The sequence below is a fragment of the Ixodes scapularis genome, unplaced genomic scaffold (assembly GCF_016920785.2).
Source record: "Ixodes scapularis isolate PalLabHiFi unplaced genomic scaffold, ASM1692078v2 PGA_scaffold13__105_contigs__length_92229423, whole genome shotgun sequence".
NCBI classification, from domain to species: domain Eukaryota; kingdom Metazoa; phylum Arthropoda; class Arachnida; order Ixodida; family Ixodidae; genus Ixodes; species Ixodes scapularis.
This window is the reverse complement of record NW_024609839.1, coordinates 56,629,394-56,654,216: the sequence shown is the minus strand read 5'-3', so window position 1 is coordinate 56,654,216 and position 24,823 is coordinate 56,629,394. Positions and strand designations below refer to the sequence as shown.

At 45.6% G+C, this 24,823-nt stretch overlaps 1 protein-coding gene and 2 pseudogenes across 1 annotated transcript; 1 reads left to right on the top strand and 2 right to left on the bottom strand.

Moving 5' to 3' along the window:
• Positions 1 to 1,563: 1,563 nt before the first annotated feature.
• Positions 1,564 to 2,420, bottom strand: LOC121832905. Its single transcript, XM_042289642.1, has 2 exons — positions 2,417 to 2,420; positions 1,564 to 2,318 (listed from the first exon to the last, which is right to left on the bottom strand). The coding sequence occupies exons 1-2, from the start codon at positions 2,418 to 2,420 to the stop codon at positions 1,564 to 1,566; spliced, it is 759 nt and encodes a 252-aa protein (XP_042145576.1).
• Positions 2,421 to 3,272: 852 nt separating this feature from the next.
• LOC121835442 lies at positions 3,273 to 4,745 on the top strand (annotated as a pseudogene).
• Positions 4,746 to 14,568: 9,823 nt separating this feature from the next.
• The window catches only part of LOC115327916, a 96,816-nt pseudogene continuing 86,561 nt past the window's right edge, over positions 14,569 to 24,823 (bottom strand).

The window sequence follows — 24,823 nt, the reverse complement described above, 5'->3', positions numbered from 1 at the left end:
TTTTATATGCTAGAAGTTTTGTTTCACAAGACGAATATTTTAAGGCTCTCTTCAGAAAGAATAATTTCTTGAGAGCTTTATTAAATATATATTTAACGTGTGCGTTCCAGTTAAGATCAGATGTTATCAAGACTCCTAGGTACTTATACTCGGTGACTCTATGCAAAGGTTCATCTTTAAGGCTATATTGAAACTGAGAGACATTCTTTTTCTTTCTCGTCAAAGTCATGGAGACTGTTTTTTCTTTGTTAATCATCATTTGCCAGTCGTCGCACCAGTCGGAAATCCTTTTAAGAAATTTGTTTAGTAGGATGTGATTGTCTTGGTTCTAAATTTCTTGATATATGATACAATCGTCAGTGAATAATCTTATGTTAACATCAATACCATCGGCTATGTCATTTATGAAAAGAAGAAATAAAAATGGAGCTAAAACTGAACCTTGTGGGACGCCGGATACTACAGCAACTGGTCGCGTACTTTGTCCCTCGTAATAAACAAATTGGAAACGAATTTTTAAGTAGTCTTCAATCCATGCAATTATCGGTCCTTCGCCCAAAACATGTTTAAGTTTTATTATCAGTTTGTCGTGGGAAACGCGATCAAACGCTTTCGAGAGATCCAAGAATACTGCATCTACCTGACTTCTGTTGTTTATACCCATTGTGAAATCGTGAAGAATCTCAATTAGCTGTGTAACGGTCGATAGTCCACTCCTAAAACCATGCTGATGTGGGAATAAGATATTGTTATTTTTTACAAATGATGTCATGACTTTGAGAATATTATGCTCGAGAAGTTTGCAGCAGGTGCAAGTAAGTGATATGGGTCTAAAATTTGAAGTTAGAGTCTTATCGCCAGATTTATGTATAGGGATTACTTTCGCAACTTTTCATTCGGCGGGTACCGAAGAAAGGAAGAGAGACTTGTTAAAAATTAGCACTCAATACTTGCTACCCATTCGGCGGATCTTAAAAGAAACATATTCGGAATTTCGTCAGGACCGTTACCTTTTTTGGTGTCTAAATTGAGTAAAAGTGCAAATATGCCTGGTTCCGTAACTATTAGGCTTCCAAGTTCTTCTGCAGTGTTGCGTTGTGGTAGAATTAAACCGTCATTACCATCATCAGCTGTAAATACCGACTTAAAGTAATTGTTAAATTCATCTGCCATTTTTTGTTTCTCTATGGAGCTCATACAATTCATTTGAGACTTTTTTGGGTTAACGTGGTTCCAAAATTTCCGAGGTGGCGGTTTCATGAACTCATGGAGGGTGACATTATAGTACTTATGTTTGGCTTCTTTAATTTTTAATTTAAAAAGTTTAGAGTGATCTGAAATCTTTGCTTTGTAGTCGGTGTTATCCTGGATAGAGTGTATTTTAGATGATTTCCTTAGCCGCTTGAGTTTGCGTTTCAGGTGGATAATTTCTCGCGTGATCCATGGGTTGTGCTTTCTTGTTATTTTTTTGTTTTTTGGGATGAACTGTGTAACGCAGTGCGTGGCAATTGATTTAAACTCGTTCTATATGTCGTCAATACTGACATCTATCTCATCATAATGTTAACGGAAATCATAAAATCTATGGGCAAGGTAGGTTAATATACACGCGTCATCGGCACTGTTGAAATCAAGTACAGTTTTCATGGTGCCGTATGAGAACCTAGATGTACGTATAGGTATGGTGCATATAACTGCTTTATGGTCGGATATGCCCGTTACTACTTCAACATCGATTTGCCTCTGGGGGAAGTGGTCACTAAGAAATACAAGGTCAAGCAGACTGCTGGACGTTCCCTGCACCCGTATTGGCTCTATGAGAATTTGTGACAGATTAAACGCAAATAAAATGTCTAATATTACATCAGAGGTAACAGTGCTAAGTTGCCGCAAATCCCAGTTTACCTCAGGTATATTAAAATCGCCAGCCACAATAATCCTTTGATTTTTAATGTGTTGTTGCATGTAATCATATAGGTTGTATAGACACTTGTGGTCGGAGTTTGGAGGTCGATAAACGACACCTACAACAACAGAATAATGATCGAATGACACTTTGCACCATAAAGATTCAACATCTTTCACATCAGGCATATGTTCGTAGGGGATACCTCGTTTTAGAAGTATTGCTACTCCGCCACCTCTAGTCGTTCTGTCTTTTCTCAGAATGATGTAATTTGGTGGGACAATTTCGCTATCAAGTATTAAGGGATGTAACCACATTTCTGTGATTGTCACTATGTGTGGATTAAATTCTAAGAGAAGGAACGCCAATGAATATGCTTTATTTTGAAGACTCCTTGCGTTTATATTTACCACTGTAAGCTTAGATGGCAGAATGTGGCTTTCGGTTAGTTTTAGTCGGGAATATCGTTTTTTTTCCACGGGAATTATGTCTTGTTTTATCTCATCCCACGCATAGATATGTCCATTTATGCGAACCTTATCATATGTTAAGAAAACCTTTTCTCGCTTATCTCGGTTTGCTTTAGTGCGGTCCCAAAGCTTCTTACGTATTTGCTGTACGTGTCGGGAGAAATCTTCACCGATTGAAAAATGTGTTCCTTTCGGTTTGGCGCAGTTTTTCAGAATTTTTGATTTATCTTTACTGTCCAGTAGTTTGAATATGACTGGACGGATCTTGTTATCAGCCTGTTTCCCGAGGCGGTGAATGCTTTCGATGCCTGCTATTTGTACGTTTAGAATTCTCTCCGAGAATTTCACCTACGACTACTCTTTCGAGTGTCTGGCTGTTTTCGTTCTCTTGTTCTTTAATTCCGTAGACAATGAGATTCGACCGTCTACTTCGATTTTCTAAGTCGTCTACCTTTCTGGTAACAATTTTTAAAGTCGTATCAAGTCCAGTGATTCTCTCCCGACATGCACTGACGTTCTTCTGAAGCGTACTGAGACTTTCCAGTCTGTGCTCGATCGCAGAAAGTCTGTCCTTTGTTATGCCCTTTTCATTTTTAATTTCCTGTATGTCCCGGGCGATTTCTTTCAGTTTTTGTAAAATAGCGCCTGTTTCTGGACCAGGGTTGACCTCGACATCCCCACTCAGCAAAAGTAGCATTCTCAGAGTGAAAAACACATCGCACAACCACAAGTAACAGGACCGTGGGCACGGCAGCAAAATCAAGCAAACATTATGGCTACGGTAGGACTTGCAAAATCGTTTGCTTACCTGGACAAGAACGACGAAAGGGTTGTTAGCCCTCATGTTGGCAGTGCTGCCGTGCCCAGTGCCGAGGAGCGTCTCGCTGCACCGTTTTATGATGGTGGGATAGCGATCATCCTGCTATACTCTGTCTGATTCTAAACTCGACCCTCCAAAGATGGAACCACTCAAGTAGCGCGATGAGTTCATCGCCATGAAGCTCGTCACCTTCGTGCGTTTGCTACCAGTGGCTACGCCAATTAGACGCAGCAAATGTGCCGCGATTCTGCGTTTTTCTTTCTGCGTGATTGGCTTTGCCGGAGGTAGTACGTAGCCACGCAGAATGCGAGCGCCGCGAGGATTCGTTTTTGGCGCTGTAACGTCGAATGCGGTCGGCAACGAAGCTAACGGAGTGTAATACTACGTCCCTTTAAAGTAACCAGGAATTGGGACCTTTTCAGAAGGCTGCAGGTCTTCTTTCGCCCCCTCGCAGGGCCTGTTCTTGACTGAAAATAAAAGCGTACAAAAGCAACCCATACGCAGATCATCCTACCCTACTATTTATACCGGGGGACAACATTTCTTGCCAATGTAGTTAAAGCCCGGAAAGTACGCGCACGCGTGCACTTTCCCATTTTGAGCGCTCATTAAACTAATACTTTACTAGGGGTAATACATCCTACTCCACTCATCTGCATTAGAAGGCGCTCCTACTACGCAAATTTCTCCCCTGGCAGGTTGAACGTCTCACCGCGCCGCAAAAAAAAAAAAAAAAAAAAAAATCACCATATTGTTTTTTTGTTCGCTCTGACTCTTGAGTGCCGTAACGCAATCAAGAGTCAGAGCGAACGGGTGCGAAATATTCACGACGTCGCGAAACGCCTACTGCATGACAGGAACGTCACACTACGAGTCGACTGGGTCCCGGCACACGCGGGTATCCGGGCGAACGAATGGGCTCACAGCGAGGCACGAGCAGCACTGCGCAGATCAACCGTGTCGGACGCAACCAACAACACAAGAGCCCAGACACGCCCCAGCGCCGAGTGAAACTGGCCCGCCGGACGACTTACCAGACTCCGCGGAATTAGCGGCAATTGCCAAGAAGGAACGTAAAGCCATCCTCCTCCGACTGAGACAAGACGCCGCCCCCGCGAACCGTCACAACCGAGAGATCCCACCGATGCCTCCAGACCTGAGCCGCAGGGCACAGGTCACCACAAGGCGGATTATCACCAACACCGCCCTCACGCCGGCTCTCAGGCACAAGATGTTCGGCGATGATTCCAACAAAGGCAAGTGCCGAGCCTGCGCTGTGCCGGCGACCACCTCGCACCTGGTCTGGGAGTGCCCAACCTATGTCACAGCCCGAGAACGCATTCTGTCGGAGTTACCGGCAGAACACCGACCCACCAGCTACATCGACTGGATTCTACCCCAGGACACGTCGCTCGGGACTGTTCAACTCCTGTGGAAGCACCTCTGCCTCTTCGTCCACGCAGACGGAGGGCCTGGAGCCCTGCTTCTACACGGCTCGCCAAGGAAAGAAATCCCCCGTGTCTCTCCCCCGCCGCTGCTGATGCCGTAGGACAAGAGCAGCCTCGAAAAGGCCCAATAAAGACGTTTCCAAACAAACAAACAAGCCATATTTTTGCTCTAAAAATGTTTAGGAAACAAGCTACCACACATATTGAGCGAACACTTGCATCGACCGAACGGCCGCGGCGAACCTTTTGCCCACCGGCGCGAATCCGGGATAACCGCGACTTCCATGGAAATAGGGTGGCGCTTCACACCACTCCCAATTCGATGCGGAAAAAACGAAGGTTGCTGGTCATCCAGCCATTCAAAATCCACCGAACCTGTCCGCGCCGAGGTCATTGCGTTATGGGGGAGGAGGATGTATTCGATTAAATATCTGAGCGTACACCCGGGGCTAACGCGTCTCAGCTCGGAGCGTGGAGCGAAACCTGGCACTGGGAACCTTCTTTGTTCGATCCCCACCGCCCCCGCCCGTTTATATCTGGACGAGGTTCTTACCGGCACGCGTTCGTGTAATCACTACTGCGCGATGCACGTTAGAAACTCCAGGTTAGCGGTTGTACTGCACAGGCTAAGTTTCTCATCTACAGCTAAGAGGCTGATCACCCGTTGAGGCGTACCAACATCAAGGCTGTATAAACATACATAGCAAGCCAATTTTTGTTTTCTCGCGTACTCCTATCCAGAGTGTCGAACCGAAATTTTTATCGGTTCGGTTCCGGTTCGGGTTCACAGATATCGGTTCGGTTCCGGTTCAGTTCCGGGGAGCCAAAAATAACGGTTCTAACCGGTTCGAACCGGTTTGAACCGCTAAATTGAGAATATATTTTTGGCGTTGTTCTGGCAATATACACTATTTACCCCGTGAAACAATTAACTATATAGTTTCTTCGATCGTCCGTGCAATTTACGTTTGTTTTTAGGTACCAAAAATATTAAATTCAGTTATTTAATTTCGACGCAAGAGTAGAAAAAAATCTACATTAACATACATAACGTCGTGTTCGTACGACTCCACATTCCTCTGTTTACCAGTAACATATATCTTACCTGAATCAAAATGTTTAAGTACAAGAGTAAAGAGTTGAGCTGGTTGGTACATACCTGTAGATAGATCAGCTTCAAATTTAGAACTATACTGTATTTTATTGTGTTTTCTATTTTTTTAAGTAAAATTCTAAACTTCAAGCTGATCTATTTACACGGTATAAAATGTTGTCGCAAAGTGTGGTAGGTCGCCTAAAATACCCGTGATTGGCACAACTTTGTGTCGCAGTGCTAAAAATGAAATCGTGATTGTGTCCTTGAACTAGGGAATTAATTACATCACATAAAATTATGAAATAAGGACATCGGTGTTATATCTGTGGCAGTGCTCGTGCCTTGACGTGCAGCGTGCGCGCGAGACTATCGCGTGAACTGACTGACTGCCTACCCGAGCGACAGCATGCAGCCGTGTTCTAACCGGGCTGATTTCTGTAACCCGTTTTTCTTGTAAATACACCACATTTATTGGCGACGAGGATGTTCGGGTCCACGGGTTGGATCATCGTCTGACTGCTGGGGGCTTGACTGGAGCCAAGGATTGTCCAGCCTCGGAATCCTGGAGCGGCCATCAAGCGGCAACCCCTCAGCGAAGACCATGAGTCGCATCGGGCACATCGAGTCTTTCGACGATACGACGAGCGACTGGCGCTCCTATGAAGAAAGACTGGCGTCATACCTCCTGGTAAACGAGGTTCCCGAAGGTAAGAAGGTCCATGCCTTCTTGAGTCTCATCGGTCCGAAGACGTACGCTTTGTTGAAGTCGCTTACGGCCCCGCAGTCACCGTCCGAAAATTCGTTTACCGCGTTACTCAAGCTTCTGGGCGATCATCTAGCGCCGCAGCCATCCGTCATAGCGAAAAGGGCGAAGTTCTACAAGCGTTCGCAAGAAGAAAGTGAGTCCATCGCCGAATTTGTAGCGGTACTTCGAGATCTAGCACAGAGCTGCGATTTTGGAGGCTTTCTTGATGAGGCGCTACGCGACCGTTTTGTGTGCGGCCTCCGCCGAGAAGATGTGCAGCGCGTCCTCTTCACAGAAGACAAAAAGCTGACTTTCCAGAAAGCGGTAGAGAGGGCTCTTGCGATGGAAATAGCAACTAAAAGTGCAGCGTTAACGCACACCAGCGGTGCATCGGTCCCTGACGTCCACAAGGTTCGGGTCGACCACAAAGCGCGGATCGACAAGCAAGTACCAGAGCAGTCAAGTTGTTTCCGTTGTGGCTCGACCAACCACCGCAGTGATGCGTGCCCCCACGTCGGTGACACATGTTTCAAGTGCAACCGGAAAGGGCACATTCAGCGCGCCTGCCGTTCGGGTAACAAGAAGCCGACAAAATCGAAACGACAAAGGCAGGTGAAAACGCTGACGTCCGTTCACGACGCGGTATCTCTGCAAGCGGTCAAGGCTGCGGGCTTGGAACCGATCACCGTACCCATAAACGTTGACGGTGTGAAGCTTACAATGGAACTTGACACAGGCGCAGCTGTGTCCGTTGTCTCCTTGGCTGAATTTCGGAAGCTGTTCCCAAGAAAGCAGCTACAACCTACAACGCTGACACTTCGCACGTATACAGGAGACTTTGTGAAGCCGAAGGGCCGGGCCTTGGTCTTTGTGCAGCACAACGACCAAAGTAAGGAGCTTCCACTGTACGTCGTGGAAACCAAGGGACCGGCATTGCTTGGCAGAGAATGGCTGCGAGAAATTCGGCTAGACTGGAAGAACCTGGTCACTGTCAACAGGCTCGACACGTCGGAGAGTCTCAAACAAAAGTTGGACGCCTTGTTGGAGAACCACAGCGACCTGTTCAAAGATGAGCTTGGCACCATTTCTGGAGAACAAGCCGAACTTTTTCTTCGTGAAGGTTCACAGCCGAAGTTTTTGAAGGCTAGAAGCATTCCATTCGCACTGCAAGCAGCAGTCGAAACAGAATTGGCAAAAATGGAAAAGTTGGGAGTCATCACGCCCGTGGCTACCAGCGAGTATGCGACACCCCTTGTACCTGTAGTAAAAAAGAATGGCAGTATACGCCTCTGCGGAGATTTCAAGGCTACGCTCAATCCCTGCCTGGAGGTGGACAGGTACCCCATACCACGTATTGATGAGCTGTTGGCGGCCTTAGCTGGCGGACAAGAATTCTCAAAGATCGACCTCAGCAGGGCTTACCAACAGGTGGTTATGGCGGACAACTCAAAAAAGTTGCTAACGCTGAACACGCACAAAGGGCTGTACGCCATGAACCGTCTTGCTTTTGGCATCTCATCAGCACCAGGCATCTTCCAGAGGATAATGGATAATATGCTGAAGGGCCTGAAGGGTGTCAGCTGCTATCTCGATGACATCCTGATCACCGGAAAGTCGAAGCAAGAACATCTCAGCAATCTCGAAGCCGTCTTGTCGAGATTACAAGAACGTGGTGTGCGAGTGCGGCGTGACAAGTGCTCGTTTTTTCAGCACGAACTACGTTATCTCGGCAACGTCATCAACGCTGAAGGTGTTTGCGCATCCCCTGAGAAAGTGTCTGCACTACTGAATGCTCCTGCTCCGAAAAACAAGCAGCAACTGCAGTCGTTCCTTGGGATGGTGAACTACTACGGAAAGTTCGTTCCGCAACTTTCTACGCTGGCTCACCCTTTGTACAAGATGCTGAGACAAGGAGAAGAATGGACGTGGGACGAAGTTTGCCAGTCCGCTTTTCAGAAAATCAAAGCTGCGATGACTTCCCCACCGATCTTAGTTCATTATGATCCCAAAAGACCCCTGCAGCTCGCCTGTGACGCATCGCAATACGGCATAGGCGCCGTTCTTTCTCAAGTTTCTCCGGACGGAAAAGTTCAACCTGTGGCTTACGCGTCTCGTACCTTATCGGAGGCTGAAAAGAACTACAGTCAGATTGAGAAAGAAGCACTGGCCCTGATCTTTGGAGTTAAAAAATTCCACGTGTATATTTACGGCCGTTTCTTCACTTTGATTACAGACCATAAGCCTTTGCAAACCATTTTCGGCCCGAAAACAGGTATTCCAGCAATGGCTGCTGCACGAATGCAGCGCTGGGCAGTGACGCTGTCTACGTACAGCTACTCGCTCCAGTTCAAGAAATCAAGTGATAACACTGAAGCAGACTGCTTGTCAAGATTGCCACTTGACATTGTGGCAGATGAATCTACCGAAGGAAACGAAACTTTCTATTCTCTGCGTCTAGAAACGCTACCTGTCACAAGCCGTGACATTGATCGTGCCACACGCCACGACCCTTTGTTAAGCAAAGTACTCGACTTGACACACGTGGGCTGGCCATCGTCCATCACTGACAAGGAAATGAAGCCTTTCTTTGACAGACGTCTGGAGCTCACTGTGCATCAAGGGTGTCTGATGTATGGCATGCGGGTAGTCGTACCACCAAAACTGCGCAATCTCCTGCTTGAAGAGATACATCTGGGTCATCCAGGTATTGTCAGAAGCAAGGAATTAGCCAGGAGCTACATCTGGTGGCCTTCAATTGACAATGACCTGGAAGAGCAAGTGAAAGCATGTCAAGAATGCTATCAACAGCGGAACGAGCCAGTCCCCGCGCCCCTCCACCCTTGGGCATGGCCGACATCGCCCTGGCAAAGGGTGCATTTGGATTTCGCGGGTCCAGTCAAGGGGAAGATGTTTTTGGTCGCCGTAGATGCACACTCAAAGTGGCCCGAGGTCTATGTGATGGAGAAGACGACATCACAGCACACGATCCAACGTCTTCAGGACTTGTTTTGTCGTTTTGGTGTACCTGAGGCCATTGTTACGGACAACGGTCCTCAGTTCGTCTCAACAGAATTCAAGTCTTTTATTAAGAATCTAGGAGGCCGTCACATCTTGAGCGCGGCCTATCACCCGAGTACTAATGGCCTCGCGGAGAGGTTTGTCCAGACATTGAAGTCTGCTCTCCGAAAAGGACGACCGCAAGACTCCCTGGAGTTGACGGTACAAACGTTTCTTCTGACGTACCGCAATACCCCTCACACGACGACAAAAGAAACACCTGCCAGTTTGTTCTTAGGCAGAAGACTTCGCACAAGCCTCGATGCCATTAAGCCTTCCGTTGGGGGAAGAGTAGGACATCAACAGTTCGTCCAGACCTCGCAGCGAAAGGCGCGAACAAGGATTTTTAGTGTGAACGACAATGTTCTCGTGAGGAACTATAGAGGCTCCCAGAAGTGGATTCCCGGCACAATTCTGAAGCAATCTGGCCCAGTGTCGTTCCAGATTCGAGTCACGACTGCTCGGGGCATATATATCTGGCGCCGTCACCAAGACCAGATGCTTCATCATCGTGAAAACTCGATGCAAGCCACATCAGACGGATTCCTGCCCGATTTGAGGGATCCAGAGAACTGCGTCGACGAGCCTGTGGTCAGTGAGTTTGCAACCACCCCACAGAGGGCAACCGACAATCCCGCTGTGCAACAGCGCTACCCCACAAGACATCGTCGTCCTCCAGACAGATACGACGCATAACGTTTTCGGCATTGTGTGCAGTGTGTGTTTTCCTTTGGTTTCTTCAATTACGCCGGGGGAAATGTTATATCTGTGGCAGTGCTCGTGCCTTGACGTGCAGCGTGCGCGCGAGACTATCGCGTGAACTGACTGACTGCCTACCCGAGCGACAGCATGCAGCCGTGTTCTAACCGGGCTGATTTCTGTAACCCGTTTTTCTTGTAAATACACCACAATCGGTGCTCATGCTAATTATGAAATAAGGTTTACGAAATACAGTTCACAATATATATGTATATGGTGACGACACAACTGAGCTAAAAGGAATGAAATTTTCAGAATGTAACAAAAATTTTAGTATAATTCCTTTCAGTTAATTTTTTATCGAAAAACCGAGCGGCAATCCAAATGCTTGTTGTTCTAACCAAACATTGTTTACACTCAGCACCGCACGCATGCCACTAATCATGCAGTAAGAAGTAATCGCAATTGTTCACTCTAAGGGCCGGTTCACACATGCAGCGAAGCGCTAATGTAGCGCTTCTCACGTGTCGTCTGCTACTTATTGTCTGCCATGAACTACAGTATTGACGGTGCGACACAAAGCTGGTGAACGCCCACGTCAGCACGCGCTTAGTGCGAGGTCAGCGCTACGCTTGTAGCACTCCGCTACATGTGTAAAAAGGCCTTTATCTATACGCACCTTCGCACTCAGTTCGAATCTGGCCCAAAATAGCGCTTTCCCAAGTGAACATTTTCTTATGCAGAAAAAGCTGGCATAACCTGGCTGTTGAGGTTTGTTCTTGACAAGATGCCGGTCAATTTAATTTGCAAATGAGCATCAGCTTTGCTAATTGATGATTTTAACTCGATAGCGTTAAGGAGCTTATGTCGCAGAAAAGCCGATGTCGGTGGCGTGACTGGTAAATCCTGATTGGTCGATAGGTTCATGACGTCAGAGCTACATACCCTCGCGCAAGAATTTCAAGCAACCCACAATGCTCACGTGAAACGTGACATCACGCGTGGAATGAGAGTGATTAAAACATGAGATGTAATGCGAATTAAAGGTCGCCGTATGTCTCAAATGATTTCACTTTGGAAACTAATTATTTTGCCTTAAAGAAAAAAAATTAAGAATTTTAGGCGGGATTCGAACCCACAAGCTTTTAGTTGCGAGGCAGACGCTTTTCACTATAGAACGGCGCGAGCGTCTGGCACGACAAAAACGTGCTTTTTGATAAGAGCGTTCGTGCAAGCAAAGTAGTTTCCGGAGTCACGCTTTTTGGTCTGCTCCAAAGACCTTTACAACACAGTATGTTTTTAAAACTTTTCCCCTCCCCCCCCCCCCACACACACACACACTTCTTCTTACAGCGGAGATGTTAAGGGCTAGTTTCCCCAGTGTCGTGTCCGTCAGCAAACAAATGATGGCACTAAACTCTGGACAGCTACCGCCATCTATAAATGACGACGGCAACCTCTCCAGCCTTTTCACTCTGGCTTACCGACTTGCGGCCGGCCATTACTTCATTCCCAACGTGGTACAGCTTCGCTGGTCTTCCGTCTTCACCAGAGTGGAAAGGCTGAAAGTATTCCTGAGGAACTGCCTCCTCCGTTGGTGTGTGTTCATTCGACAATTTTATTTGTCGCCTGTTAACCGCAACCCTTCGTTGCTTTTATTTTGCACCCGATGAAGTTTAGATCGGTCATAAAACGACACCGGGTTGGAATGTTCATGACTTTTCCGAGGCGTACTGGTCCTCTGGCCCAGGTATACTCGCACGGGCCGCCACTAATTGAGAAGCTTTTTTGTCGCGGTGAAATTGCGAGGATTAAATGAGACTATTTCTTTTAGTCTTGCCTTCATAAAGATTGATGTTGCAATTGTAGGATCAAAACCACCCGCCTTTCGGCAGTCGAGCGCGGCTCATGGGTTGGACAGGAGAACTGCCTGAGCGCCGTACATCGGCTCGTAATATTCAATGTCTTGGCAGACACTTGGGTAGTGACTCGTGTCCAACCACTGCGGTGATGAGAATAGCCGAACTCTAACAATGCCTGGAGCTGAGCACGCGTTTTCTTCCTTTAAAACCCCAGCGCGGGGGCATGATTAACGTTGGCGGCATAAGATAGGCACCAGGCCACATGGCCGCTTCTGGCTCCGAGTTGAGGGGATGACCGATGCTCATATTTCTCAAATTTTTTTGGCGACTGCCATTGCCTAGAAAAAATAGGAAAGCCAAGTTCAAGCAGTTATTAACGTTAGGGGGTGATCCTGAGTAGTATTTAGTGATGTATAGAAATATTTTTACAGCACCTTTAAGCAAAGTACAGAGGGAGTCGAAACTTGCGCAAAAACTTGAGAACGACGCACGTGTGAGACTTACAGCGACCGCCAACGTTCGGCTGTCTCTCTGAGGTCACTAAAATATCCTTTTTCTTTGTTATTCCTTCCGCACACATGTGTAGTTCTATGTAACGTCATATTAATAAGTCGCATTTAGTAATTTCAGTATTTCTATTCTCAGGGACATCTTTCGGATGCAGTTCAGCAACAACGAAAAAATATTTGGGTGCCTCAATAAAGTAAAATGGGCCTTGGAACATTTTTCTTTGTACTTTCAATGAATAGTCTTAAGAAATAACTCCTAACGTTGATAGCTTGCGGCAACATCCATTAGTTTTCCCCTAATAGCAGATAAAGAAAAAGTAAAGGAAAGAGACAGCTGTCGATCTCTCCTGAACTCGCAATTTAAACAAGCGGCGACGTGATCTGATACCCCCAGTGTTCGTCACAGTCGTGCTCTAGGCGGCTAGGGTTTGGAAAACAAACGCTTGGGCTGAGCTTCAGATATTTTTCGAGTTGGGCTACTATCATATGTAATTGACATGAGCCGTTACCCGAATGTTTGGCGGTGCTGATTGGCATGAACCCGACCACTCGACAAGGGGTTATGAAAATCGCTTACGTCACGGTGTCACGTGACTCTCGGTGCGAAATTGTGATGTCATGTTACGTCATGCTGTCAACAATGTTAATACATCTAGTGACTTCCTCAAATTAAATCGATTTGACGCAGTGAGTCACATGACGTCACGAGGTCACGTGACAACATGTATTGACACCAGGACGTCACGTGATAACGTGACACATGGTTAATCATAGTGCCATGAAAACCGACAACTTACCATACTTTTCAATTCTGTATATGACGATTTGATCCATACATAGAAATACAGCCACCAATTTTTTATTCGCATATGTTCGTTTTGTAATACTAACAAAAAAGAAAAAAAAAGAAATATTACCTTGAACCAATTTGAACCGGTTACCGTTATATTTTTTTTTCGGTTCGGTTCCGGTTCAGTTCCAAGATGGCGGCGAAAATTTCGGTTCGGTTCAGTTCCGGTTCGGCTAAAAATAACGGTTCTGTTCCGGTTTTCGGTTCGGTTCGGTTCCGGTTCGACACCCTGCTCCTATCCGCTCGTCGGAAGCCGCAAGTGTTGTCGTCAAGTGCAGAGAACCGGTTCTAATGCAGCAGGGAAGAGAGAAGGGGGGCAAGGATTGAGAGGGAGCATAACGCTTGGAGGTTCCTTTTAAAGCGGTAGCTTCCCAGGCCCAACCACACTCAAGGTCACGTGGTCACGCAACGCCTCTGGCTGAAGTGCAATAGGGAGTTTTCGTAGATCGCTTTCGCCGTCACGCAACGCTTTCCGCAACGAGACCCGGAACTCTTCAGTCAAGGCTATCGGCGCGCAGGCGCAGTAGCGGCTTCTTCGTTGCGCAGGGCTTAGCGGAGAGGGAAACCCGGTCTACGAAAACTTCCTAATGTCCGCGGCAGAAGCGATCATGGTTGAGGCGCCGGTTGCCCAAGCTTCGTTCGCGTAAGCTTGTAAGCGCCAGTAGCTGACGTCACCTGACGTTGTTGACGTCGTCTTCAACGTCGTTCTAGAGGTCGTTCATGTCGTCGTCCTCTAGGTCGTCATTCTCGGCGTCGTCTAGACGTTGTTTTTGAGGTCGTCCTAGGGGTCGTACTCAACGTCGTCTTAGACGCCGTCCTCGACGTCGTTTTAGACGTCATCCTTGAGGTCGTCCTAGACGCCATACTTGACGTCGTCCTCGATGTCGTTCTATGTGCTGTTCATGAGGGAGTCCTGGCGGTAGTCCTAGACGTCGTTCATGACGTCGGTCTCTAGGACGTGTACACGGCATATTATAACCATTTCATCACCGTACCATCATTGCCCTTTCTGACTGCTTTCACATACGACGTTCCGTTAAAGTTACCGCCTTTCATCGCGTTTGTACGAATGAACGTGCGGGTAATTTTTGGCTCCGCTTTACTTTTTAGAGGTTTAACCCTATAAATGAAAACAAAAAATACGTGACCTTATAATCAGACACACAGAAAGCAAAGAGGGAGATACAGGTGGATAATAAGATCTTAATAAAACAACGGACGTTCAGGGACGCGTTCAAAGATAGTAAAGCTTTTGCAGAATTACTTAAACACCAATGATAATGCCGTGAATGTAGGAACACGCTTTGCATGTGTTAGCGACCGCAGCAGTAACTGTTATAAGGCAAACACTTAAATAAGTGGCGCTTTGCACGTGTGTTCCTAAACACAATATTTTGATTATTTACTTATAACCTTTACACGGAAGGCGACTGCGTATTACGCGTGTACCTACTTTTCCAGCATTCTCCATGGTGCTTCAGTAATTTAGAGCAAGGTCTATTCGACTCCGAGCACCACAGGGGAAATTATTACCATCAGTCTCAGAAACAGAACTAGTGATGGGACGAATCACCGGAGATTCGGATTCGGACAGAGTCGGAAATTTCCGAACTTTTCGCGACGAATATTCGGCAGATTCGGAGATTCGTCAGATTCGTCGCTGGATGCAGGCGGCAGCATGAAGGTTGTCGTAAACCCCGCGTATGCGGTCAGTTGAGCGCTTCTTAAATACTGTTCCTGCATATAAGCAGATATCGTCTTGTTTATTTCAACGTATGATATGTACTGTACTGTCATTGTAAACCCTGGCACGCGCCCAGGTCCAGCTGAGCTGATCGATGTGGTTGACGTAGGCCTAACCAATGCACGGTCTCGCTTTCCGTGCGGTTTCGCGGTGATCGGTGAAATGTAGCGAAACGCTGTGTATTATATGTAATCTGGCGCAACTCACAATAAATATATATTCAGGCAAGCAAATTATTCGTCTCCTTCTCTAGAGCTGCGTATGTCTGTACCTGTAAGGCGCGAGAGCGAGATGAATGTTGCTCGTCACAACTTAGGCCGCGTACTGGGACCGGTGGCAAAGAAAAACTGTCGTTTCTCCGTTCTCGGCAGCAAGTTTTGTGTACATGAACTTCATTTGATAAAAAAGAAACACAACACAGGGGTGTCCAACACAACTTCATTGTTCGAAAACAAACACTAAATCGGAAAGCCTGCATTAACCAGGAGTTTCAGATTGTTTCCCGTGTTCCAATAGAAATACCTCAGTGGGCACTCGTTGGAGATAATCGAATTGAACATACTCACTTATGTGGTGTGTGCCACTGCGATAGTAATTATGGGCACGAAATGTGTCTGTACCGACCAGCATGTACAGCATCGATCTCTTGCGGCGATGAAAACATGCGCATGTGTTTCCACGTGCGTGCACCAACATGCCTATTTGGGTCGTGATCCAGAACCGAAACCAATTTTTCCGCGATGTCTGGCTAGGCTACCGTTCTCGATAAACATCCAAAATAATATTAACAAAGCGGAACATATTATTTATTACTCTAATATTGTATTACAATATTATTTCGTGCACTTTGTAGAATTTATTTAATTTAATATCAAGAAAAGTTGAAACACACATCAACGTGATTTGGCAACCATGGCAACGCTCCGAATCTTTCCGAACTTTTCCGAATCGCTTGAGATTCGGCTACTTTTTCGAATCTTTCCGATTCTTCAGATTCGTCTCCGAATCTCGATTCGGATAAAGATTCGTCTTATCACTAAACAGAACTGAAGTCACTACCACGATGAAGACAAAATACGAAGACGGAATGCAGAGCACAACGACAAGTAGAGACATGGACGCTATGTTGGCCATGTTCATCGCAGCGTAAAAGAGTACGTCCTTGTCAACCAGGTCGATGTCCCGGCTGAACCTGAAACAGCCATGGAAATTGAAATTGCTAAAAAACAAAATTTTAGGTTTTACGTGCCAAACCAGCGAAGATCATCTGGGACGCCCCGGCGGAGGGCAGTAAAGAATAACTCAGACCGTCTGTGGATCTTTTGACGTGCAACCGAAGACTCAATTGCACGGTGGCTTCTCCGAAGCAGCCCCCGTCAGATTCGAAAAATCAGAATAACAACAAAACTTCGCGGTGTTGTACATACATAGGTATGCAGCACATCAATAGTGACAGATGGGCCAGTTGGTACATGACTTATTTTGCCAAAATGCGCCGCAAGGCACGAACAGAGTAAGTAAGACAACACGAAGTGCAGCAATGTATTTCTGACCAGGGTACAGCTTGTGTGAGGTGAGGTCAGTAGACCTTTCACCTAAATTACCCATGAATCAAAAAAAGATGCCGAGAACTTAGGTACACGCGCAGCACGCGACCTTCTCAGTATAAAAGGTTCGAAGAAAATAACGCGCAAAATGCCGTTCGTTTTAGACTTTTTTTCTTTAAAACAGTCTTTGATGCAGGCGCCAGCACCTGCAAAGTCTGTACCTGCGTTCCCGACATTCTCGCTTGCTACGTTTACAAGAATGCGATCGTAGCGCGTCAAATCAAGAGGGGGCCAATCACAGGCAGCCTGTCTTCCCAATTCTTCCTCTTCTACCCATCTACTACGAGTCAAAAATGTCAAATCTCGATTCGATGCGCTATGGTCGCATTCATGTAAATGCAACCTTTTTTTGGTGTACAACGGTCTCAAAGCTGCAGGTGCGAGCATGGGTTTTGATCGCTCAGATCATTTGCTCACGTTCTTGTGCATGCGAAGCCACAGATGAAGCCACGGTCTTGTGCCACATAGCTTTGACAGCGAGTTATACTAAGCGGGAAACGAAGTATTTGCGGCGAGATGTTTGGGTATCGCCCCCTGGTAAAATTTTCCCTCAACCTTGGAGTAAGGATACTTCAACTTCCTATGCTGCTGCAAGTCCGTGTAATGCCAAGCTTCTATGCACTATGAAAGACAAAACATTCTCACGACGTTAGCGCGCTCACTACCAAAGTTAGGAAAACAGAAGCGCCCCTAGCGAGCTTTTCGCCGCGATTGGAGTCCTCGTATCACCGAAGGGTGAGCTCATTAACAAATCTTAACATAAAAAATAAATTCAGACGTGCAGGCATCAATGTACATTGACAAGATCGTGAAGAGGCACCATTCTGCTATTATGTCTTTTGAAGACAATGAATGTACGGTGTAATGGGAATTTTAGCCGAGATGATATGTGTACAAGTGAAGGTTCGATCTAATATAGATGTATTGCATGATCATATATGTATCCTAAATTCCCTCAACAAAATTTAGTCACAAACTACAAGATGCCCAAACAGTGAGTACGCAAAACACTCATAGTAGAAGGGCAAAATCTATTACAACAAAAGCTCCTCAAAGATAAGAGAGTGCTCATCAATATTTAATTCAGTGAAGCCTCCGAAAGCAGTTCCGTAGCATTGACGAATGTGCTGATAGGCCTAAAAAGGGGTCACGATGGTAGAAGGTGGTCACGCGATTTTCCCTAGCAACGTACTGCCGAGACCGGTTATAACGAAGTCAACGGGAATCGGAAATCCCTTCGCTATTTCGGCTATTTTGTTATAACCGACTTTGGTTATAACGAAGCGCAAAAGGGAAGGGGAAATCGTGATCACTTCGCTGCAGCCGCTATTTCGTTATAACCGACTTCGTTATAACCGGACCGGACAGTATTTCGTAGTCATGCACAAACGGGTTCTACTAAGGTAAAACGTCTCATGGACCTACATGCCACGAAACAAGATGTCGTCGTCTACAAATTCATCCACGAGATTAAATTTGACGTATACCTAAATGTAAAAAGTCCAAAATGAAAGAAATAAAAAAATAGTGCCCTTTCTAAAGCCTGGCTCACACTTTTTATAAGCATGGCGCTTCACTGGTGCCCCATGCGTGGAGGCACATGCAGCGTGCGAGTGGGTGTAGCTTCGGTAAGCTTGCAATTCACGTACTTGCCCGCACGAGCAGGGACTTGCCGGCGGCCAGATGACATGCTTGCAATCGCGTATGCGCGGAGAGAAGCTCGCCAGAGGCGCCTCTATCTTTCTCGCTTTGGGTAGTGCAAGTCCCATTCACACGCGTTTACGTTTTAATTTTTGAAGTGCACAGAAGATTGACATTGCACGTGCTTATACCAGCTAAGGAAGTTAAAGTATCCCCCCTCTGGGTTCTCGCCGCGAATACATTATTCAAAAGGCAGCCTGCAAACAAATTGGAATGCGAGTCACCACGAGATCCGTGCTTTGAATGCCGCATGGCAATGAGTTCGAGGCGAAACTTGGTACGCTACATTCGAACCACGGTTATTGGAGTGACTCGTGTTTGCAGACTGTCTTTTGTATGATCTATGAGCAGTCTGACCCGGGCTTTAGATGAATGCTCAAGCCAGGCACGTAGCCAGGATTTTGTTTCGGGGGGGGGGCTCGCTCATGACAAAATGCTGTATGAGGGGGAGGAGAGAGAGGAGGTCCCAGCAAAATGGAAGATTTCGGGGGGAGGCCGGGCCCCACGGGCCGCCCCCCTGGCTACGTGCCTGGCTCAAGCCCTTTCCCGAGATTTGTTATATTGCGCCAGAGGTTCGCCTTCCTAACCGCTCATTCACACTGAGAGCGGATTCGCGTTCGCAAAGCGGTTGCGAACGCGATTGTATAAAGATCCAGTACAATTGCACGCGCACTCGATGACATTAAATGCGCGTGACATTGTACTGAATCCTTATGCAACCGCGTTCGCAACTGCTTTGCGAACGCGGACCTGCTTCCAGTGTGAATGAGCGGTAAGACTCCTTGAAAGCATTTGAGACGAAATTACAATAACACGCGCACATACTAGCTAATACTACGTTTTATAATAGGGGCCCTCAACGCTTTGGGTCTCCCTAACAGTTTAAGGGGCCGCATTAGCATGTGCAGAAGCTCTGCGCATGCGCGGCGCGACGCCCCAAGCTTCTCGGGGTTCCCCGAGCATTGGGGAACTCCTATTCTACAGCTCACTATTGTGAGGTCTTGCGCATTCTGCTCCTTACCTATTAATCACCCTGCCAATGAGCGTGGTGTCGAAGAAGGAGATTGGAGACCTCATGACGCTTTGGAGGAGTTGATCGTGAAATGACGCAGCCGCCTGCAGAGAACCGAATAAGAAGATGACCCAGTGGACCAGGTTGAAGACGCACATGACGACAAGGATCATGCCATATACCAAGATGTACTTGTGCTTGTGGGCAGGGTCGGGGTCTGTGGACCATAGGCTGAGCCAAAGGCTGGAACCATACTGAAAAAGAATGACCCAGAATGATCCTGAAATCTACGACATATAAGCAAATTCTCCATAGCACCTTTTCTTTTCTTCTTCTACGACATTAGATTGAAAGTCTAGATCCTGAATGGACCGAGTGTTCGGAAAAAACGAAAACCGTGATTTTCTCGCCACAACGCTCGAAAAATCAAACTCATTGCCGTATACCCAGTCTTCGTCGCAATGTTGCGCGGGCGGTTGTAAACATATACCAAAGTGACATAGCTTATCGCTACCTAAATTATAGGCTATAAGCAATTTTCGGAATTTTTCACTGCGAAATAGCGACAAACGAAGCCCGCAAATATATGGAGATGGACTGTCAACTCTACCGGGAACGCACCACATTTTTTTAACTGGAAACATCCGAAAATTGTTGATAACTTTTGAATTAGATAACGGTATGTTCTCAACTTCGACATTGGGATCGGACAGCTGGCGCTAAGTTTGTGCGGGGACTGAGCATTCGGAAATGCACGTGCAGTTTCTTTTCACAATGACCGAAAAAAAAAACACGGTTATTTTTTTTTGCCAAGCACCCCTTCGTTCAAGTTCAACCAAGGCCCACTTCGCTAAAAGTCAGTGGGGATAAACGAAATTGAGCGAACCTTGCAACCGTAGGCCACGTAGACCATAAGGATCGAAGGCAGAAGTAATTTCCAGCCTACCCTTTTCGGGTATTCTCGGTAGATGTGCCATCCCACCTAATGAAAGAAAGTGAAAAAGAAGTGTTAACGTGAATGAATAACCATATTTTCTCAATATTTAACAATTGGAATGTAGTCTAATGCTACCGTAACTAATTTTTGCGCTTTCCCCGCATAGCGCTTTAAATAATAATACTATATATATATATATATATTGGTTCAAACAGCGATTAATATGTGCGGATTGGCTGCATGTGAGACTCGAGGGCAAAAAAGAAACGAAAAAAAACACAAAAAAACACGGCTCTTTATTTGTTAATGAAAACGACAGCATACCAATGAATATCTTTAAGTTTACGTTCCAGATCAAAGGAGGGCAGCTGTCGTGCCACAAAAAATGAGTAGAAGTTCATTAAGGGAAGTTATAAGGATCATTAAATATAAAAGCTAAATCTCCGTTACACAGCAACTAGGCGAACATAAGCCTTCGTCACTTTGAGGGCACCTAGGCCAGGCTTTGAACCCACCACGAGCAGTTCTAAATGGGCTAGCCAAACTAATGTTATCAAAATAATTGGGCGGCCTCAATTAGTGTGAGTGAGGGTATCGACACTAGAATTAATAAAAGGTATATTAACATCTAGGATCAAATAAAAACCGAAGTAAGCTTTCCTACTGTTCAGAAAACAACGGATATTTACGGAGGGTCTAATAATTAATGCCGCGAAGATCCGCATTATACACTAGCGTGTACAATGTGAAGCTTCATAATTCATTGACCTAGTGGCCATTGAAATATAAAGAGCAACGCGGTTCGATGAAGAAAAACTAACCTTGACATAAAACCCGACTAAACAACACGGAAAACGTGACACATGCAATATGACCTTGAGTTTAATGCATCATAAAACAAGGCCCACAGCTGAAAAAAAGCGCTGACTTACGACTGGAAGTTTAGTAGGGTTCCAGGAAAAACACGAAAAAAAATCGTAACGTAACATGGGCACATTGAGGTTTTCATTTGTTTTTTATTTGTTCTTAGAATACAACCCCGAATGAGGTGGTGGGGGGGGGGGGGGAGGGGGGGGGAAGGGGGGGGAGGGGGGGGGCTATTGCGTATGTGCAGGCGGGGAAGGTGCTATTCTTGGTTTTTCCCGAAGCCGTGTCAAACTTCCGGTTGTGAGTGAGCGCTTGTCTGTCGTACGCGTCCTCTTTTGTACTAGATTTTTGTGTGCTTCTTATCTCATGATTAATCAGTACCAACTAGCCCAGCTTTCAACCCTGCTGCGTTTCATTGCTTTTGTATTGTACGTCAGTGTTTAACTTTCTCGAGATAGACAACTCCAAACTCGCTTATTTTGATAACATGATTTCAACTAACTAACGTTTCCACTGTTTACTTTTTCCTCGTCCGCGACTCTGCATCCTTTTGGAACGCCATTTTTCTTCACTTCACCATTCAACCTGAAAAAGAACGGTAATCGAATATGTAGGCAAATTGGTCCCATCCATGCCTAGACTGTGTTTGGGTGATGTTTTACATCTGAAACGTATCAATATACCTCTCCCAAAAGTACGCGCCGTCCATTATCTGCTGCGATAGTTAACAGAGTCCGCCATAGTTACAGCACTTACTTCTCTATGTATTGGAAATGGCGACCTTCAATGCAGCGTAGTTTGACGTGCTTTTGAAATGGTATATTAGAACAAAAAATATTTCCTATTATTTGTTTCACCTTAAGTCCAGACGCAGTCAACGCCACGAGCTGATGGTATCAAACAATGTCAAAAACGCATCAGCACGAAGTTCGTAATGTTTCTGTACACGTTCTGTAATCGCTAAGCGAATTATAAACACAGAAGATTTAGGTGCTTGCGCTTTTGACGGGGCTTGATTGGTCCATTTACCTTGTAGCGTTGTCTGCGTTTGTACTTACACTGAAACAAAGTATTGGTGCAATGTAGCATTGCTACGCTCGGCTGCCAATTTCCTTAGTTCGTTTTTATATGTAATCTTTACCTTCAGACATACTATAGAAAGGCAAGACATCTTTAGCGAAAAACAAAATGGTAGATAATGAACCTTTTCCGAGCGAGAAGCGTTCGGCGCACGCGCGAGCGCCCGATGCCAAGCGGCGGAAGTCGGAACGAAAAATCGAGGAAATTCGGAAGGAGGCTGTATAACACAATACACAATATTTGGAGCATAAACCGTTCACGCACCGCTATTCATATTAGCTCGCAAAGAACAGACATCTTTATTTGACAGAGCTACCGACGTCGCACTGTCATTAAATTGTCTTTTTTACCGGCGTACGATGTTCTCATTTTATACTTGCGGCTTCATTGATATAGAAAACGGGTGATTACTAATTTCTGAGGAATTAGTAAATATGCCCAATAAACCTCAAGAATATTACAAAAAAGAGGACATAATTTTAATGAAGTGACGAATGCGAATTGTGTTAAATTGTCACGATTGACGCAGAACCCACTCAGTTAAAAAAAAATCCGTGAGCTTTTCTCCGCATCCGCTCAAAGGCCGGTGAGCTTTTCTCCGCATCTGCCGGTTTTGCGGTGAGCTTTTCTTCGGTGAGCTTATCTCCGGTGAGCTTTTCTCCGGTGAGTTTTTCTCCAGTGAGCTTTTCTCCGCCGCCCGATTTTTCAGGGGTTGGAGTTTGTTGGAGATTTTACTGTCGCGTTATCTCGAGTAAAAAAGACAAAACTGCTTCGACGAAGAATCAATAGGATTATAAAAATTAGCTCGAAAATCAACCTATATGATACATGGTCCAGTTGGGGTTCAGTGATGCCTTAAGCGAGAGGAAAGATATTGCTCCTGATTACCTTTGATTTCAAGATGCCGGACGGACCGACGACATGATCGAAAAGGTGCGAAGCAACATGAATGTCAACGGCACTGAAAGGGTCGTCCAAAAGGTAAACGTCGGCGTCGTGAAACACTGCACGAGCCAGGCTGATCCTCAGTTTCTGACCACCGCTCAGGTTGAAACCCTAAAGAATGAATCAAATCCAAGGTACAAGAAAGCATGTTGGCGGGACAGTTTGTCGACAAACTATAACAATGAAAGATGTTTACAAGTCCCTGTGATGCGAAATTAGAGCGCAGCTCTTGAGGTATTTTAATTTTGCGATATTTTGTGCTAAACAATTTGAGAAATATATATATATATATATATATATCTCAAATTGTTTATATATATATATATATATATATATATATATATATATATATATATATATATATATATATATATATATATATCACTCCTCACATACTGCTTTGTACCCTCCTCCTCCGCACCGTCCCATCCTCCTCCTCCATACCCTTCCCTCCTCTTTTTAGGAACAATTCCGACACAGGTTCCTATTCCGGGTCTACGTCCCAAGATATCATGATGGTTCCTTAGTTCAAGTGTCCCACGGAATGTAAATATTGCGCTATTTTTTTTCTTTGGGAAAGTTTATTTTATGACACCCGCATTCTGCCCAAGTACTTAGCAAAGTAAGATCTTCGGGTGTTCAGTCTTCTGTTATCGTATGTGAGGTATGCCGGTTGAGTGACTTCATTAAAGTTTTCGAAATGCAAAATATTTCTGAAATAAACCGACTGATACTTTAATACGTGTTTTTTTTTTCTTTTTTATCACATAAAAACGATACTAAAAATAGTAGATAGGGTCACGCGTTAAGTGACCCCCTCGCCATACGACGCAATATATTAAGGCAGTAGCGGTACTTTAAAAGCACGGGGCAACTTCTGCTACGTTTGAACGAAAGCGCCGATTGCTGAAAAGAAAGCCTAGTACCAGCGACTAATTTCGTTACCGTCCGCTCACCTGAACGTCGACAGAGCCAGACATCTTCTCCAGTGCTCCAAGCACAGCTGAAAGGAGGGAAGATTGGCCAGAGCCCACCGACCCGACCACCGCAACAAGGCTGCATGTTTTCACGTTCAAATTCACGTCCTTGAGGACCGGAGGATCCTCCTTCGACCAGGCAAATGTTGCTTGACTGAGGGTGACGGCTGCCCCTAGAGATAAATGATAATAAAGAAACACGAAAATCGATCGAAGAGCTTAGTGCAATCCATTTTTGAGTGCAAGATATAAGTGAATATAGTTGAACGAGAAAAATAAATGTTTTCCAGAAATATTATTTCGCTCAGGCATGCGTAAGAACTCAAACCTTTCAAAAGTAATCTTCAGAGCTGTGAATACCGAGATAAATAAATTAATATATATATATATATATATATCAGGGTGTCGAACCGGAACTGAACCGAACCGAAAACCGGAACCGAACCGGTATTTTTTCCGGAACTGAACCCGATCCCGAACCGTTATATTGT